The 19,308-nt window shown below is 38.2% G+C and overlaps 1 protein-coding gene across 2 annotated transcripts in view; it reads left to right on the plus strand.

The window, feature by feature from the left end:
• The first annotated feature begins 563 nt into the window (after positions 1 to 563).
• LOC124068673 (complement C3-like) overlaps positions 564 to 19,308 on the plus strand; it is a 40,804-nt gene continuing 22,059 nt past the window's right edge. For both annotated transcript variants that reach the window (XM_046407088.1, XM_046407079.1), the window contains exons 1-31: positions 564 to 720; positions 1,694 to 1,892; positions 2,891 to 3,053; positions 3,258 to 3,352; positions 3,725 to 3,813; positions 5,172 to 5,254; positions 5,400 to 5,487; positions 6,695 to 6,797; positions 6,921 to 7,041; positions 7,301 to 7,416; positions 7,870 to 8,016; positions 8,374 to 8,473; positions 8,592 to 8,680; positions 8,822 to 9,013; positions 9,151 to 9,306; positions 9,519 to 9,648; positions 10,860 to 10,928; positions 11,389 to 11,586; positions 11,708 to 11,825; positions 11,935 to 12,023; positions 12,157 to 12,296; positions 12,407 to 12,619; positions 13,416 to 13,479; positions 13,585 to 13,674; positions 13,973 to 14,179; positions 15,408 to 15,483; positions 15,575 to 15,735; positions 15,855 to 15,949; positions 16,576 to 16,726; positions 18,619 to 18,704; positions 19,189 to 19,266. In XM_046407088.1, the coding sequence (XP_046263044.1) occupies positions 644 to 720; positions 1,694 to 1,892; positions 2,891 to 3,053; positions 3,258 to 3,352; positions 3,725 to 3,813; positions 5,172 to 5,254; positions 5,400 to 5,487; positions 6,695 to 6,797; positions 6,921 to 7,041; positions 7,301 to 7,416; positions 7,870 to 8,016; positions 8,374 to 8,473; positions 8,592 to 8,680; positions 8,822 to 9,013; positions 9,151 to 9,306; positions 9,519 to 9,648; positions 10,860 to 10,928; positions 11,389 to 11,586; positions 11,708 to 11,825; positions 11,935 to 12,023; positions 12,157 to 12,296; positions 12,407 to 12,619; positions 13,416 to 13,479; positions 13,585 to 13,674; positions 13,973 to 14,179; positions 15,408 to 15,483; positions 15,575 to 15,735; positions 15,855 to 15,949; positions 16,576 to 16,726; positions 18,619 to 18,704; positions 19,189 to 19,266 (3,783 nt within the window). In that variant the 5' untranslated portion in view covers positions 564 to 643. The remainder of the gene's footprint in view (positions 721 to 1,693; positions 1,893 to 2,890; positions 3,054 to 3,257; positions 3,353 to 3,724; positions 3,814 to 5,171; positions 5,255 to 5,399; positions 5,488 to 6,694; positions 6,798 to 6,920; positions 7,042 to 7,300; positions 7,417 to 7,869; positions 8,017 to 8,373; positions 8,474 to 8,591; positions 8,681 to 8,821; positions 9,014 to 9,150; positions 9,307 to 9,518; positions 9,649 to 10,859; positions 10,929 to 11,388; positions 11,587 to 11,707; positions 11,826 to 11,934; positions 12,024 to 12,156; positions 12,297 to 12,406; positions 12,620 to 13,415; positions 13,480 to 13,584; positions 13,675 to 13,972; positions 14,180 to 15,407; positions 15,484 to 15,574; positions 15,736 to 15,854; positions 15,950 to 16,575; positions 16,727 to 18,618; positions 18,705 to 19,188; positions 19,267 to 19,308) is intronic.

Raw genomic sequence — 19,308 nt, forward strand, 5'->3', positions numbered from 1 at the left:
TGAGCTCTGAAAAATTCTTTAAAAAACCAAAAACGTCCTTTAAATGTCTTAAATACAATTGCATCAAGTTTCAAAAAATTGCTAAGGTTTTAATGCTGCTTTAATTAAGCATAGCAAACTGTAGCTACAACGCATGTTCAAAGTGTGTTCAGCACTAGTGCCCTCTGTAAATATTTCTGTGTTGATTGATTGATTGGTTGTTATCATTCAGTTACAAAGGATTCTTGCAAATACTATGAGGAGCAGTGGAAGGAGCCAGAGGTATCTTTTTTTCCCCACAGGTTATCTGTCTGATGTACTGCTGTGAGAATATAGTGAATATAGCAAATATGATAAAAATTACCTGCTGAACCTTTCATCTCAACATGATTGAGACTTGTAGACATCCCTAGATTAAAACAGTTTTGCAAGATTAAAATGTTTTTGGGAAAGAAGAAGATAAATGAATTGCGTAGTATAAACTAACTCCATTTGGAAACTGTTCAATCCACCATCTCCCCTTTTCTTAGAGCACAGACACTGGGAGGAGGACGGACGAGACAGTATGATGAGGTAAGGTGGAGGTGCAGGAGGAGGGAGGAGAGTGAATAAATGGAGGGAGCTATAGAGCGACACTGACAGCAGATCCAGATCAGGAAGGAGGATGAGTAGGACTCTGCTGTGGCTGACGGCCTCTCTGGCCTTTGCTTCTCTCACTTTTCTGGCTGATGGAGCTCCACTGTAAGTACACCAGTGTTACCTTTACACATTACCCTCTGTTAGGAAACAGTTGAAATGTGCACTTTGTTTGTTCAGCTTCATGAAGACGAAGAATAATATCATGGGTTCTGCGAATTTATAATCAATATATGTATAGATACAAATATTAATTTGACTTGTTCCTTGTCTTATATCATGAGGATCTGTAGTCCAGTTTGCAGTTTGTTGAGTCAAGGTGCTGTGGTCCAAGGTAGAGTGATTCCAGTAAATTTGCACAGTGATGAATTACATCAGACACAGCAAACAGAATGTAGAACTATGATGAAATGTTGCATTGATCCAAGGTTGGATCTTAATCAAACTAAACACTAGATCACTCGTTGTGTGTGAAGTCCATGCTTTTTTTGGGAACTTATGTAAAATGAAATGAAAGTCATTAGTTCTCCAGGGTCTATGGCAGTGATTCTCAAGCTGGGGGTCGAGGCCCCATAAAGGGTCTCAAGATAAACCTGAAGCATTACAAGATGAATAAAGGCAGGAGGAAGAGGAAAAACATTTCGTAAAATCTATTAAGAATTGTTCATCAGTTCTTTTCTTTTTGTGAAATGAAATGTCCCTCTGTACAGGCCTCTACAAATTATTCAAATCTACAAGATTTAAAGGAAAACTTACATTCATTCTTAGGTCACCTTTGTCAATACTTGTGACAACAGATTTTTCTTCATTTTTAAGGGGTCACATGTGAGAACGGTTGTGAAACACTTCCCAAAGAGATCCGCTCATAAAACCTTTGTGCAAATAAACAAGCAAGTACATCTGAAAATCATGTGTATAAACAGTCACAGCCCCTCATTATTATGCGTGTGGTTTAGAGTGCCTAAAATGCAGAGTAAAAAAGGAAATGTTTGTCAATACACCCTAAACAGGATGTAGTTTTTTTGTGTGCAGTGAATTCAGACCATTAGTATGTTTCCCTCTCAATGATGTTTTGCAGGCAGGTGATGTCTGCCCCCAACTTGTTGCGGGTAGGAACAGAAGAAAACATCTTTGTGGAGTGTCAAGACTGTACAGTGACAAGTGACATCCCAGTCACCATCAAAGTGATGAACCACCCAACCAAATCCACACAGCTGGCAAGCACATCTGTGACTCTCACAAGTGCAAGAAACTTCCAGGAGCTTGGAAAAATTACGGTATATGAAAGAGTCGCTGTATATCTGAATGTTGCAGTTATTTGGGTTTATTTCTATCATGATTGGTTGACCTAGTGATAATTATTTTGATTTGTCCATTAATCAGCAACTAGTTCATTAAAATCCTAAAGAATTTTGTTTATTACTCCTTTAGTATAATGATTAATTTACTCAAAATAAATATAAAAGTCCTTATCACTGCGGTGTGATGATGCTGATTATAATCATAGACTCTTTGTCAGATGCCTGATGCCTCATAAATCTACTGGATCTCAAACTCATTGCTGTGACACATAGATTAATCACTCTATGTCACCTTTTAGCTCAATCACCTGCATCAGTGTGGGGCAAGAACATTTATGATTTAGTGTGAATTAATTAGTTAGCCATTCTCTCACTCATACATGGCCACTGAGTAAGCACAAAATCTAAAACAACCAAATATCAACATTAGAAGATACACGGTGTAACATTACTTTAACATAATTTCAGCAGTGTAGAAATTACTTTTAACATAGAGACAGTTAAGAAATCATCAGAAAATCAGAATCTGGTGGCCTTGGAGAGAGATAGACTATAGTCTAATACTGATTTTTGGTGGTGGGCCTTCATTTAAGTGGCTAAAATACATACATACTCCTGTCCACAACAGTACATGCATTGCTTAGCTTACTAGACCAGTACCCCTGCTCCTTCTCCAAACTGGGGCCGCCATCTACTGTCAGGTTTTTTTCACTGTATACTTTTTTCTGACATGCTCGTTTGTCGACTGTTTGTCTTGTCTCATCTCCATGGTTTTATCCAGTGACTTGAACCCAGACCTGAAGCTGCTATACATAGTACTGTTCATTTGGTTGTCAAAATTTTATTAAAAGTGAATTTGACACGTCCAAACTGCGTGTAATTTGAAGGACATATCTAATATTTCTATATGGCATAAGTATATGTCATATACCCTGCACCACAATACTGTTTGTTTTTCTGCATGCTGGTTTCAGATTCCTGCCAGTGACTTCAATAGGGACCCCAACATGAGGCAGTATGTGTACCTGCTAGCTGAGTTCCCTGACCGAGTGCTGGAGAAGGTTGTCTTGGTGTCCTTCCAGTCTGGGTACATCTTCATTCAGACTGACAAGCCCCTCTACACCCCCAACAGCAGAGGTGAGTTCAATACAACAGTACAACATTAGTGCAGGAAAACAGATCTACCTCTGTGGAAATGTGAGTTTGGCTGAAAGTTCTTTTTCTTTTCTTTCTTTCTTTTTCTTTTTCTTTTTTTTTTTGAAGAATGACCAGATTGTAAAATGTTACAAAATAAAATTCACTAAAATCATCTCTTCTTTTGACATAAGTGGATCATGTCAGTTCATTACAGGATGTTTGGAGTGACGCCCCACATGGAGCCTGTTGAGAGGGATGACAGAACCAGAACTGATGCTATTATTGTCACTGAGATTGTGGTATAGTATTTTATCTTTGGTAAACACAGAATTGAATGCAGTATAATCATCTGTAACTGGGAGCACAAAGCCTCTTGATGAGGTGATATCACAGATGCTAAACAGGAGATCACTTACCCATAAATGACCAAATAACTGAAATCCACTGAACATTATGTCAGCACTGACACCGTGTAAATAAAAGCATGCCTCCCTCTGGTGGTTGAGTTACGCACTGAATATAGCATCATACAGAGTAAAATATTTTATCAGTATCTGAAAGAAGTGCCGGTCTAGACTTTATGTTACATACTATACTCAGCATGGATATAGCAAATTAATTTGTAAACTGGCACAGCGCATTATTAATGATTCGTTATTGTTTATTTTTAGACTCCTGAAGGCATCATTTTACCCCTTAGTACAGTATCTCTTAAGTCAGGGATCCACTCTGGAATTTACCAACTTACAGAAATTGTCAGGTGAGTACTTTATGAAAGTATATTTTAAACTGTTTAAAATATGCTTGGCAACCATTAAACAAAAATGATTTCATTCACATTGATTAATTGTATTATGTGTGGAGCCTCTACACTCTGAATACTGAATACTCAGTTGAGCCAATACAGGACAACTTATGCTTTAATAAGGGGTTATGCTCATTTATAAATTTATTATATTATATTATTATTATTATTATAAATTTATAATTTATAAATATTGAAAAGAAATCTAACATATGACATATTTGGCAGGGTTAGCCAAAAAGCGCAAAGGTATCACAGCAGTGTATTTTAACAATTAAACAAAAATTAAAAAATAATGTGCTTAAAACAATAATAACTGACTTGGCTTTACCACGAAAACATTATTTTATTATATTAATTATGACATGAAAATCCTTAAAATGACATATCCTTTTCCACCTATTAAAAAGTCAGGAATATATTAATATGCAAACATTATTCAGAAATTGAACTGAACCGAAAAATGCTCAGTGTGCCCTGGAGGCTTTAAATTTCCACATCACTCTTTGAATATTCGACCAGGACTGACTGATATTATTGGACCTCTGGTGTCAGATTTTTCTGAGAAATGCCATAAATCCTGATGTTTGAAAAGGTGGGCAGGGAAAGCAAAATAAAGCATTGGAATCACTGTAATGCAGTCAGCCAGGACTTTAGACACATGCAACTTGGTAAGTATACTATGATACTATGAATACTACGAGTACACTGGGCAAAACTGGAAGCAGGACTCAGCAGCACTGTTGTGTCTATGTTTAAATGATAAATTCATGCTCTTGTACTGAAGCAGAAGGAGCTATGTATGTACATCTTATGAGTCAGTGTGTCAACATTGTACAATGTACAACATTTTTAATCTGCATTTTTATTTTGGATTATACACTTTCCTCACTAACCACATAATATTTTTAATTGCTCATTTCAAAAATATTTATGTGAAAGTACATTTAACAGATAAAGTGGAAGGCATTTTCATCTTCTAACTCTTTGCTGAAATGTTAAATTGAAACTGGAAATCGACAGATGATATAGCAAAACAGAGGCACATTTAACACCAATAAAGAAAACTAACTAAACTAAAAAAGTCAGCCCATAATGATAGTTTGCTGACCAACCTGAAAACTTAAAACTTGATTTTCCGTAGTGTTTCTCTCTATAGGACAGTATAAACACCAAGTACTTTGCAGCAGTGCAGTTTTGTATATCTCATTTTGTCTCAGATTCAAATAACTTGCAGTCTGAAGACTGATTCCAGTGTTACCTTCAATTTGTAAATGTCATGAATATGAGAATGTGTTCTTGTCTCTGTGTAGTCCTGGACTGTGGAAAGTAGTGGCAAAGTTCCACAGCAACCCACAGCAGAGCTACTCTGCAGAGTTTGAGGTCAAAGAATACGGTAAGTAGCATCATTACCTGCATTGTTATTTAAAACATACACAACACTTTTGGTAACATTTTAGTTGACTGGATATGCAAAAAAAAACAAAAAACAAAACAAGAAACAAAAAACAAACAAACAAAAAACAAATTTAATTTTTCAGTGCTGCCTAGTTTTGAGGTGAAACTGACCCCTGTGAGCCGTTTCTTCTACGTGGACAGCGAAGAGCTCACCATCAACATCAAAGCTACGTATGTGAAGGTTTTTGTTTCATGGCTCAGGAAACCATGGTTGCATTCCAAATTGTGTACTTTTTCTTTTTACCTTTAGTGCACAATGCTGCAGCCCTTACAAATTACATATCATAACACTGAAACTTTAACTTTGGCCATAATGTATTAATTATATGCACTAGTCACAAAAAATGTAGGCCTAGTATTTCACTGCAATTCATTGTGGTCAATTAATAAGCCGTCATCTAGCTGTGCTCTCTCAATGGTTCTATCACTGGAGCTCAGGTGACTGAGGTGATTCAGTCAATTTAGTCCAACAGTTGCAGAGCATTTGGATCCCTTTTTGGTAGAAGTTGGCATTTTGGATCTTGTTAGTGGTATCCTGCGTGGTGATAGTGACATGACTTTGGTCGGTTGACGGCAACGGGGCTCAGGCTCGGTTTGCCATGTTTTAGTTCAGTAGCCCATGGTGAATAAGTCGGCTCCCCTTTGCACTACATGTACATATATATTTAGATCTTGTTTTTTTCTTCTTGTAAATACTTTATTCTTCATTTTTTATTATTTGTTATTTTGTATGGTGCACAGGAGAGAGAAAAATCTGGAGTCAAATTCTAATGTACTTGGCAAATAAAGCTGATTTTGATTCTGATTCTCTGAAGTCTTTTAGACAGAGGTAGTAGATGACTGCACGAAGGCCGATGTTGTCTATTTTCTCAGACACTACTGGTTTACAATGCTCAATTACCTGCAGGGGAAAGTTATTGACTTCAAGCTTTCTGCATTCTTGCTGCAAAGAGTTAAATTGCATGTGCATGGAGTGAGAGCTGTGTAATTCATCTCCTTCTACCGTAGGCCACAAACTTATCGGTCACATCAACCATTTTCTGCTGCACTTGGGCTTGTGGGTCAGGATATCCAGAAAAGCATGCTGACTTACATACTGCAAAATGCAGTCAGATGCAGTAGAGCCCTGTGATATTTTTGCCATATTGCATGCAACATAATATGCACTGGGACGTATTAAATATTCTTCTGGCATACGAAAGAGTATGGTAGTATGGGTACTGGAATACAGCAAAAGTTTGACTCAAGGAGAGAATATAAGATGTTGTTCAGAGATTGTTTTGTGGCTCTTGCTGTATTAGTCCGTTGGCCGTTTTTTCTTTTTCATCTTGGTTCATTTGATTGCACGATTAAACATGTTCTTCTCTTGTGGTTTAAGGTATCTGTTTGGTGAAGAGGTGAATGGAATGGCCTATGTGGTTTTTGGGGTTATACAACAAGATCAAAAAAAGAGCTTTCCAAGTTCTCTTCAAAGAGTGCAGGTGAGTACGTACTACACATTTTGCCAGTTGATTGGCCAAAGCCAGGCTGGCAAAAATGTACATTTAGTAAACAAATGTTGTATTTTTTGTATTTTTTGCTGTTTTTGTATTATGTCACATCAGATTGAGGGAGGTTCTGGAGTGGTCAAACTGAAGAGACATCATATTAATGAGACCTTCAGGAACATCCTTGATTTGGTGGGGAGTCCGATATTTGTAGCTGTTAGTGTCCTGACAGAGAGCGGTAAGAAAGAGAGACTGTGTATCCGTGTGTTTGTTCAGTATGTTTTATCATGTGTGATCAGCTTAAAGGGAGAAAGTAACAGTCAGTATTTTAAATGTCCCAACAATTATTTTAGAAAGTAAAAACACAAGCAAAAAGGATATCAGGATTTTCTGTGTCATATAATCAAAAAGAAAGTGAACACATGCATACACACACACACACACACATGCACAAAATATACTCTTGCATCAGTTTGTGTTTCTGTATCAACTCACAGGTAGTGAAATGGTGGAGGCTGAGTTGAGAAATATCCAGATTGTCACGTCACCGTACACCATCCACTTCAAGAAAACACCCAAATATTACAAACCAGGAATGTCCTTTGATGTTGCGGTAAAGTACAAGTACTCATCTACATTTACATTTACATAAACTGACAGCAAAATATACTTCTACTGTTTTCATAAAAAGATCCTTGACAGAAAACATACATCAGTTCATGTCAAAATGTAGTTGCTCTTCAAAAACACAAATGACAGTATGTCCTCGAAAATATAAAAGTCAATGCTGTTTTATAGTGCCTTAATGTCTATAAGACATTTGCTCTATTTTGATGGATCTTCAGTACAATGCAAAGACATAATTTAACAAACAGATGAGATTACAAAGAAAAAGAAATTCACCCATTAACAACTTAGGTCACTATATACAATTCCATACAAGTCCAAGTGATCAGCCAGAGCAGTTTGCAACAATAGCATTTGTTTGACCTCAATAAACCTTTAAAATTTTACTAAATCATCAGATGTTTTCTGTTATTTCAGCTGTTTGTGTCTCTGATGGCAGGTTGAGGTTGTGAATCCCGATGAGACTCCTGCAGAAGGTGTCACAGTGGAGGTTAATCCAGGCCAGGTGACGGGCCGCACTGCAGCCAATGGCATGGCAAGGCTTACCATCAATATAGTGGATGTCAGAGGACCACTGACTATTACAGTATGTCTTTAGCATTGTTTCATTTACCTAAACTCTTGCATTACAGCATCTTGGCAGATGAAAACTTCTGCAAAGATAAAACCATAAAGAATGGGGGATGGCTGATTGAAACAGTACAGTAATTGCGGGTTGTATTTTACTGTAAGTTATTGTCTGTTTTTCTGTTTTATTCATCAGCTGATGCTGACCTATTTGGCTTTTTGTCTTTTTGTTATTTAATTTATTTTTTCTGTTTGCAATCTTTCCCTATAAATCAATTACATTTTAAAATATAGAGCTAGGCTATGGTTGGATAAAGTAGAGCTTCTATAACTCTGTATAACTTGTATGTATGCTGAAATGTGTGTTTCTTTGCAGGCAAAGACCACTGATCCTCTTATTTCAAGTGAAAGACAAGCTTCAGCCTCCATGGTGGCTCTCCCACATACCACTAAAAGTAATAATTACATCCACATAGGTGAGAAACATCCTGAAACAACTTCAGAAGTTGGTGATGGTGGCGCAGTGCTGCTTAACTACCATGCATAAGGCCGCCCTAAATGTCTAACACTAATAGTGGTATGTTGTTATTGTAGGTGTGGATACAGCTGAAGTAACATTAGGGGAAAACCTAAAAATCAACTTCATCCTTAACAGGCATGCAGAAAATGACATCACATACCTGGTGAGAGATGTTTTGCACCTCTGTATGTGTGTGTTTGTGGAAAGTACTAAGGGAATTGGTATTTCTTTTAGCCGTAGTTCTAATACTCTTGTACTGACATGTAAATCATCTTGATGCTGACATGTAAATCTGTGTCCCCAGATCCTGAGCAGAGGTCAGCTGGTGAAAAATTACCGCTACAAGACAAGAGGCCAAGTACTGATATCCCAGATAGTCACCATAACCAAAGAAATGCTGCCATCATTCCGCATCGTAGCCTACTACCATACAAATGACAATGAAGTGGTAGCAGACTCTGTTTGGGTGGATGTCAAGGACTCCTGCATGGGATCGGTGAGACACACAACACTGATGTAGCAGAGTTTAAGTGGGAAAACAATACACCCACACACAAAAGGATAAAGTTCTGTGAATATTTTAGGGTGTATTTTTTATGCCTGACAGTGCATGTTTCATTCATTGTTATTTAGCTGAAGCTGCAATCAACCAGGAATGTTCCATCATATGAGCCTCGCAAGATGTTTGGTCTGAAAGTCACTGGAGACCCAGGAGCCACAGTGGGACTGGTGGCAGTTGACAAAGGCGTCTACGTCCTAAACAACAAGCACCGCCTGACGCAGAAAAAGGCAATTTCCTTATTCCATATTTTGAAAATATTTGAAAGCCAATTAATTTAAAAAGTTATATATTAAAACAAATTGACATAAATTTGTAGCAAATACATTGTATGATTAAATGTTTCTGACACCATATCAAAACTACCATGTGTGTTTACTTGTTTAACTTACGGTATATCTCTGTTTGTTTATTCTTGTGTTTGTGCATGACTTCCACACAGGTGTGGGACATTGTAGAGAAGTACGACACAGGCTGCACACCGGGTGGAGGGAAGGACAGTATGAATGTGTTCTACGATGCTGGGCTGTTGTTCCAGTCCAGCACGGCTTCTGGGACTCCCTACAGACAAGGTAACTCTACCTCACTCATTGCACCACTGAACTGAACCCCTCCTCAATATTGTACCAATGAAATATTATTAGTTCAAAGAAGTCGGTGTAAAAGGTTTGGGTTTTCTTATTCATCACCATCATTCAAGTGTCACCTATTGGGCAGTAGAGGAACTGCACCCTTAAGAGTTATCAATTTCCTTTGTCCATGCAGATAGTTTTAGAGACACTGTTTCTGAATGAATTGTAGCTGTTCATTTGTCTTTTCATTGAATTTGTTTTAGTGCTGTGGGCACCATCATCAAACTCACTTCCTTGGTTTTATGGTGGAGCCAGATATAAACAGATACCATGAATTTTGGACACATAAAGCCAAAATGATCTGCCATTTGAATGTGCAGCACACAGTCAAAAGTTCATGACACGTGTGCATTTACTCCATTTACTCTAGAACTCCAAGCCATTTACTGCCTTAACACCGCATAATAACATCGCACAAAGTACAATGCCTATAAAAGATATTGGCCACCTTGGATGTTTTCCTGGACATCCAAACTGTGCACATCACCACAAACACACTATCCCCATCATGAAGCATGGTGGCGGCGGCTTCTCAGCAACAGGGCCTGGAAGACTCTTAAAGGTAGAGGGTAAAATGAATGCAAGAAAATATAGGAAATCCTGAGGACAATCAGATTCAGTCTGCAAGGGAAGTAAAACTTGGGAGAGGATTTATTTTCCAGCAAGACACTGACCCAGAGGATACAGCAAAAGCTACACGGAAATAGCTTAAAAACAGCAAGGCAAATCTTCAGGAGAGGCCGAGTCATACACACAGTCTCAGTGCCTTGTTTACAGTCAAAAGTGCACCTACTAAATACTGACTTGAAGGGGTATGTGAATATTTATGCAATCATTTATTTTACATTATACTGTATATTTTTAATTAATTAACATTGCCTTGTAGAAATCTGTTTGTCTGTCTCTTTGTTCCATTTGACATTAATGATTTTTTATTTATGTAATTTTTTTTTTGTCAAACAAAGCAAACTCATATTGATTATGATTCTATTTTTAAAAGCAAAAAAAGGGGAAAACATCTGAGGGAGAGAATACTTTTTGTATTATACACTGTGTGTGATTTGGGAATTACTGAATTCTTTCATGAAAACTCAAGTCTAGGTCGAAACTTGTTGGGTTTTATTAAGAATCCTGTCTGTGTGCATTTCCAGAACTGAAGTGCCCAGCCCCCAGCAGGAGGAAACGAACCACTACTCTCATGGATGTCACCACCACCTTAGGTAAGACCCACAGCACGAAGCAAGCCAATAACCACATATTCAGTCTTCTTCTGCCAGATAGTTCAGACTCTCTGAAATGCTTAAAGTTGGACATCTTGTGGCATTGATTTTCATAACACTTGACTTGGTCATCTTGTGTATTAGTAGAAAGATAAAAAATGAGATGAAATTGTTTTTACAGTCTCTTTCTTAATACTACTTAATACTAAGGAAAAGATCCCACCTGTCCTGTGCTACTGCAGATTTCTTCTTCAGATTTCTTCAGATGCCCCTGTCCTTTTTTTAGTTTTTCTTACAGATCAAGGGTCTAATGACAGTGGTTATTTAAATATAACTTACTTCACAAGAAGAACAGTTTTGTTTTTATTTATTTATTTATGAAAGTTTAAGATTCTTCATTTACAACTTTCCATTACACCCTTTTTTAATACTGCATACTTCCATCTCTCTTTCTTTCCAGTGAGTCAATATAAAAACCAACTGCAACGTGACTGTTGTTTGGATGGCATTAGGGACATTCCTGTTTCATACACATGTGAGAGACGTAGCGAGTACATCATGGATGGTGCAGCCTGCGTCGAGGCCTTCCTGCACTGCTGCAAGGAGATGGAAAGCCAGCGAGCTGACAGGAAGGAGGATAACCTGATACTGGCTCGCAGTAAGAAATATGGGCAGGGGATGAGGGAAGCCCTGAGTGGTACTTATCCATGGTCATACTAGTAGTTAGAACACAAACACTGTATTCCAATGAAGTAATAACCCTTTTAACAATGCTTTAGGTGAAAAGGATGACAAAAGTTACAGCGATGACATTACTTCTCGCACCCAGTTCCCTGAAAGTTGGCTGTGGTCAGATATCAAACTTCCTACTGTTTGTCCTGATTCAGAACCTAACTGGTGAGTTAAAAGAAACCTATACACACAAAGGGTACACTGATGATCAATGACACCGGATGACAGTATTTAGACCTCTTACCTATGAATGTACTAACGCTCTCTGTTCCAGTGACACCACATCAGTGGTGAAACATGTTCCTTTGCAAGACTCAATCACAACCTGGCAGTTCACTGGAATTAGTCTGTCAAGAACCTACGGTGAGGACTCAGTGTTTAAAATCTGTGTTTTGTACCTCTAACATTGTTTACATGTTTTATTTCTTTCTCTCGTACATCACTTGTTTTTTGGTTTTATTTATCTTTTTTTTTTTTAATCCCTCTCATCTTTAAGGAATCTGTGTGGCCGAACCATTAGAAGTAATTGTCAAGAAGGAATTCTTCATTGATCTCAGACTGCCCTACTCTGCTGTCCGAGGAGAGCAGTTAGAAATTAAAGCAATCCTCCACAACTACAGCCCTGATCCTGCTACCGTAAGTTTGTGTCTCTCTGTTCTGTTGTTTAAAAAACAGAGTCAATAAGACTGCACTGACATACAACATGTGGCAAAAGAAATAAAATAAAACTTTGTCTTCTTTTCAAGGTGAGAGTGGACCTTATTGAGGACACAAATGTGTGCAGTTCTGCCTCTAAGCGTGGGAGATATCGTCAGGAAGTCAAAATTGGGGCTGAGACTACACGATCGGTACCCTTTGTCATTATCCCCATGAAGGAAGGACAATATCCCATTGAGGTCAAAGCAGCTGTCAAAGATTCATCGCTCAATGATGGAATCATGAAGATGCTGCGGGTGGTGGTAAGGAAAATATTCAGTATGCATTCTTTTTTTTTTTTACATTAGACCAGAACTGTTTCTGCAATAAAATCCTCAAGGTGCAATAAAAAAAACCTAAATTCTGCCACTTGAGGACAACACATGCAAGACATAACAGTAAAAGCAACAGAACAAGTGCAAATATATGCTGCAACAACCCCACAAAAATATGACAGAAAGGAGAAGAGATGTAAGTCAATATGAAGCATATGAATTTGAATGTGAATGTGGCTGGTTCTACATAGAGCACACAAAATGCAAGCTGTGGTAAAGGATGGTTGAACACAAATAGGCTATTATGTATGTGTGTAATATTTTCCCATTTAAATTTATAAAAATGACTAGACCTTTATTATATATTTTGTTCAGTGGTGTGTTTATTTTTTATTATTTTCCAAAAGTTTTAACCCTGAAATGTCAGTAATTTAATTCAAGGTAATGGTGTTCAAGTGCTAGAAGCAAAGGCAATCGTCTTTCTTTTATGTCGTTGAACACATTTCACCTCTCATCTAAAAGGCTTCTCCAGTTAGCAACTGATGGTGAGTCCCAGGTATTCAACCTCTAGTGGGGATTTCATTTTGGGGGTGGGCCTGATGGTTGTTGACATGTCCTGCCATCATGTGAGTCATTGGAGTCACATGAGGGACGGTGTAAATCTTTACACTTTATTTTCAGAATCAGTGAACTAGGTGGAGTGGACAAATTCAAATGTTCGGACTCAGGCAACTTCAAAAGCATCTGTGATTTCTAAAGTCTGTCCAAACTGTTATTTTTCCAGCCTGCAGGTGTGCTGGTTAAATCTCCTCAGATAGTAACTCTAGACCCGAGTAATAAAGGTGTAGGTGAGTTCACTTCCGTTAAACGACGACATTATAGTCCTTTAGTAATATTATGTATTTACTTCTTGCTACCTCATCCCTCAACTTGCCCATGGTGTCTCCCTTTAGGTGGTAAACAAGAAGAAATTATCAACAGTGGAATTCCTAAGAAAGACATGGCTCCAAATACACCCACTAGCACACAGATCTCTGTGACAGGTAAGATGTAATGTTAGAATTGGATAATGTAATCTCATGTAATACAGGGTCTGGACCTATTCTATTATTGTATTTGCCTCAGTGCTTGTCTTCAGGGGTGTGGGGTGGAAAAGGGGGACTGAGTATAGATAGCCCTCAGCTGGGAAGGGCCCACAGAGATACTAGAGTGAATAGCCATGAATGACTGCATATGTATAAGATCCAGAATTTTGAAGTTTATAGGGGACCTTGACATGTTTGTTTTTTCCCATTTGTTTATAACATTCTGGGGGTTTTCTGTTTGTGTGTGCATATGCAGGAAGAGAACAAGTATCTGCACTGGTGGAGAATGCCATTAGTGGAAACTCAATGGGTACTCTGATCAAACAACCTTGGGGCTGTGGAGAACAGAACATGATGCGCATGACCCTGCCTGTCATTGCAGCCATATATTTGGATAAAACCAACCAGTGGGAAACTGTAGGATTCGAGAAACGCAGTGAAGCCCTCCAACACATCACGACCGGTACGCTCATACAAATGTATAAAGTGGTATCAAACAGATAAGGTGATAGACAGCAGTGCATAGTACACCTGACCTAAAGGGCCTAGCTAAGAATCCTGAGAATAAACAGTCTAAATGCAACACATAGGCCTTGTTCACACGTGTTCACATCTGAGTGATCCAATCACAAGTGGACAACTCTACGCACTGTTCTGAATGCACCCAAAATGCGATGCATTTGAGATCAATTTGGTCGGATCACGTTAATGGTGGTTTGACCACATTCTTGTAGTAGTGTGTACAGGAATGTCTCCTGGGCAGCACTGAAGGACCATCTGCTCAAATGATGAGAGTTGCTGTGTTGCTGAGGACAAGCGCAATAAACTTTGTAAAACGGACACAGTAAATTATAAAACAATCCTTTTTCTAAATTTGGCATTAAATGCAAAACGTTGAGTTGTGTTTGTCCTTGTAAAAGGTTTGGTGTGGCAGCTCTATACCTGCCTCTCAGCTCCATGTCTAAAGCACATCTTACTTGCCAACATTTCGCCGCTATTGAACACACAATTGCCAATTACGGTGAATTTACCCTGAAGAAGCAGTAAACTTTATGAAATGCTGTCTATGACAAATTCTTAATTATTTTGGTCTTCTGTAAATTTGACATTAAATGCATTACATGAAGGGTGATGGAAGCTTGAATACTGAGATCTACTGGAAAGCCACACACACAGATCAGTACCTACTTTTACTTAGCTAGTTGGCTTATTACACCAACTTTAAGCCACCTATAGTGCAATCTCGAGATCCCCCATTCACCCGGTCCCTCATGTGACCTCATGTAACACTAATGACTGTGTCAGTGACCCTAATAATACCTTTTAATGTCTTCAAGAACCTGAAAAGGAAAAGGAAATTATTGTTGAATTTGCAGCAGTAAGACATTCTTGATGACATGGCCACCTTCATACAAGAGATCTAATCAAAAATAACATTCAAAATTTGAAAGAAGTCTGACCCGTGTTGAGTGGAAGCATAAAAAAAGGCGGGGCAGGCAGATAATTATATTATTCTACATGTATGTGATCTACCAAAAATAGTTTGTTCAGATATTACCCATCTGTAATTACCGACATTTGATTAGTAACTGCAAGTTAATTGCATATTTTGCTCTTATTAGGTGTAACACATCACAGTCACATTTATTCTGTATAGGTGTATAAATATTCTGTTTATTGTTTGTGTCTAGGCTACCAGAACGAGCTTGCCTTCCGTAAAACTGATGGATCTTTTGCTGTGTATCCCCATAGCCAAAGTAGCACCTGGTGAGTCGACCAAAAATCCACAGATTTATAGGAAAATGTTTAAAGTTTCTGCTCCAATTACACACTCTCCTCTCCTCTCCTCTCCTCTAAGGCTGACAGCCTATGTTGCCAAGGTGTTTGCCATGTCCAGCAGTCTGGTGGCAGTGGAAAGCAACGTCATCTGTGGAGCCATCAAGTTTCTGATTCTCAATGCACAGCGACCAGACGGCATGTTTAGAGAAGTTGGACGAGTGTACAGCAGTGCATTGGGTGTGTGTACACTGATTACATTCACAGCAATTCTTCAGATTAATGCAAACAGCCAAATGAGATGAAAGCAACTGCACGCCAATGATTGTGATCTGACATGAATACATATGTTGTTTGTCCATGTGATGTACGTGGCACAGATTCAGACGCCTCCATGACAGCCTTCTGTCTCATTGCCATGCAGGAGTCACGCACACTATGTACTGGCACTGTTAGTGTGAGTATTCACCTGCATACATTGTTTTTTCCTTACCTTTCATTTCTTTTTATTTCTTCACACTTTCTGAAACACTGTGTACCCACGCAACACATGATGCAGGGGCGGGTTTAACATTTAAATTTCTTAATGCTTATTGAATTTCAGATACACATAGACTAAGGCCAGGACATCTGTTGATATTGCATTTGTGTGGAAACATTAATTCCAAGACCATGCTCCACCTCTGCTTTTAAAAGTTGCAGCACATTGACAAAGACATCCCATTTTCACCCCCCAAATACCCATCTGACATAATTGTGACATAATGAGGTTTGCTTGTGGCGTTCACATAATGAAATAATAGAGAAGAACTGAGACACCAAAATATCTTGTTGCAATACTTTGCTTTGGAAGGTAGATACTATAATGAACAGTCTGTTTTGAGAGTAACATCTCCTCCCCACAGCCAAACAGTAACTGTAACTAATGAGGACAGCTCAGTATACCTCATAGGCCATAGAAGATGGTATAAGAGGATAATCTGGTCTCAGATATTATCCCAGGAACAAATGTTACAACATCCTGGAAAGATTGGGATATTTAAGACATTACCTTGCTCCTTTCTTTCTTCTCCTTCTTTCCAGAGTATGCAAAGCAGCATAGACAAAGCAGTGGTCTACCTGGAGAAGCGTCTGCCTCAGCTCACCTACTCATATGCTGTTGCCATGACCTCATATGCCCTGGCCAATGAAAACAAATTGAACCGGGAGATCCTCTACAACTTCATTTCCCCAGGTGTCGTCACCCAGCAGCTTCTTTTCTTCAACAGCTATTTTAACACAGATAGAAAACAAAATATTTCAGACATTAAATGTCATATTTACATTTGAAATAGGTTTGGTCCTAAAGGAAGAATAATTAAATTAAACTCCTATTTAACTGATATCCAAACAGTGCTGCATGACAGGACAGAATACTTCTGCAATGACCCCCAATACCTTTGATTTTAATTTTGTTTTATAGTCTAGAAAAACATGAGACCTTAAACATTATTACTTTATTTAACATTATTAAACCACAAGGGTGCAGTTGGACAAGTCCTTTCACAAATGACTGGTGAATTCTCATATCATTATTTAATTGTTCCATATCTTAGTCTCTTTCTGCTCTTTTAGTTGTCAGCCTGGTTGAACATTTGCTTCCTTGTAAACCCTTCATACAAAATATACAAGACATACAAAACAGCTGTTTGTAAAGACAACTTCCTAAAAACTAAAAACATGAAAGACTATTCAAAAATATGGAACAATCCTCTCAACCATCTCATAATAATTTCTGAAGAACCAGATTTAATGGACTTTTCTCAGAAATGTTTGTTTAAGGTAAAAAGAAAAAGAAGATCTGATTTGTTAATCTCTCATGACAATATTTATACTGGCCTTAAAATCCGTACGTGCATGTGAACCATGACATTTTAAGTACACAATTCAGAAGTCCATTACTGTAAATTTTTCAAAACAAGTAAAATCAGTGAACATCTATTTCTCGACAAGCCTTCATTCAAATGCTACCAAAATGGACACAGACATTCTCTAGATCGCAGACATCAAGCACAGACATCAAGTGTTCATCCGTCAAATGGTGACTCCAGTGATATATTTGAAATTAAACATACACTTTCAGCTTTACTTCAAGGGGTTTGACAAAAGTGTGGCATTAACCATTTACGAATTACAGCCATTTTTATACACACACCTCCATTTTTGGTGACTTATAAATGATGGATCAGACTAACATAATTACAAATATAAGGACTCTCTTCCTTTGCAGTCAATGACTGCCTGAAGTCTGAAACCCATGGACATGACCAAATGATGAGTTTCCGCCTTTGAGATGCATTGCCAGGCCTTTACAGCAGCTGTCTTCAGCTGTTGCTTGTTTATCTTTCTTTCTGCCCTCAGTCTTAGCTTCAGTAAGTGAAATGCACACTCTATTGGGCTGAGATCAGGTGACTGGCTCGGCCAGTGAAGCTGTCAGTTTTCATCATTTGGCAGAATCTGAGCAGAGGGTATAGCCCTAAACACTTCAGAATTAATCCTGCTACTTTATCAGCAGTCAGGTCATCAGTTAAGCTTAATGATGAAGGCCATTATTTCACTTGCATAGATGCCACCTTTGGACCTCATGTTGCGTGTTCCAGTAAACAGCTACCAAATGCAAATATGACACTCAAAACCAACTCCAAACCTTTATCTGCTTGATTTGTCATGGACTAATGAGGGAACAGGCCATACTTGGCCGTGACACTGCTTGTCAGCAACTTGTTCCATCACTTATGCGCCAGCAAAAATGCGAGTGGGTGTATAAAAATGGCTGTAATTCCTAAATAGTTAATGCCACACCTTTGTCAAGCCCTTTGAGGCGAAATGCCGAAAAATGTATACTTCTCCCAATATATATGGACCTAACTGTAGACATCCACATAAAGATGACTCAGTGTGTCAATTCATGACTGTGTCTGTAGTGTGTTTTTAAATTGTTCTTTTCAGTTAAACAGGAATGAAGCATCCAAATACTTGCATTTTACTTGCTGCTTGCAGCTATATTTGGTATTATGACTAGCTGAACAGAGAACACCAGCATAATGCACTCTTGTCCTTTGCCGTCTCCGACAATGTTTCCCTCAGAGTTGTCCCACTGGCCAGTTCCTACGGGACATGTTTATACATTGGAGGCCACAGCTTACGCTCTTCTTGCTCTGGTCAAGGCAAAGGTGAGCATGTCCCAATTGTGTTTCAGCAGGATGTCATATAACAAAAAAAGTTAAATCATCATAAATGTGTCATCAATAATGACACTGCCTGTTTTTTCTTCAACATTACAGATGTTTTACTTTACTATGAACCACTTTATTAGTGATTTTTTAGACAAAGTCTTTGGTTACAGGAATTTCAATTAGCCTTAATTTGAGTTCTAAAAATAGAAGACCGACTTGAACAAATTTGGTAGCAGACATGATGCTATTTGTGATTGATTGCTTATATAAGGAAGTTTCAAGTCCCTTTTGATTGTGCCACAATGGAAAACTGATTTTCAGCAGAAGTTCACAGTTAGCCTTTGGTAATTAGCAGGTTCTAATCTAAAGTATAATTGTAAAAAATCAGGAATCTATTTTCACATTTCAAAATATTTTAAAATTGACATGTAAAGTCAACTGCAAAAAATTTCATCTGTTCACTTGTCTTCTGTTAATAAAGTTATTTGAAGATGCCAGACCTGTTGTCAGATGGTTCACCCAGCAGCAGAAGATTGGCGGAGGTTATGGATCAACTCAGGTAACAGACTCCTCTACACTGTACTTCTGGCTGTTTTTAGTG

This window comes from Scatophagus argus, chromosome 2, assembly GCF_020382885.2.
Source record: "Scatophagus argus isolate fScaArg1 chromosome 2, fScaArg1.pri, whole genome shotgun sequence".
In the NCBI taxonomy this organism is placed as follows: domain Eukaryota; kingdom Metazoa; phylum Chordata; class Actinopteri; family Scatophagidae; genus Scatophagus; species Scatophagus argus.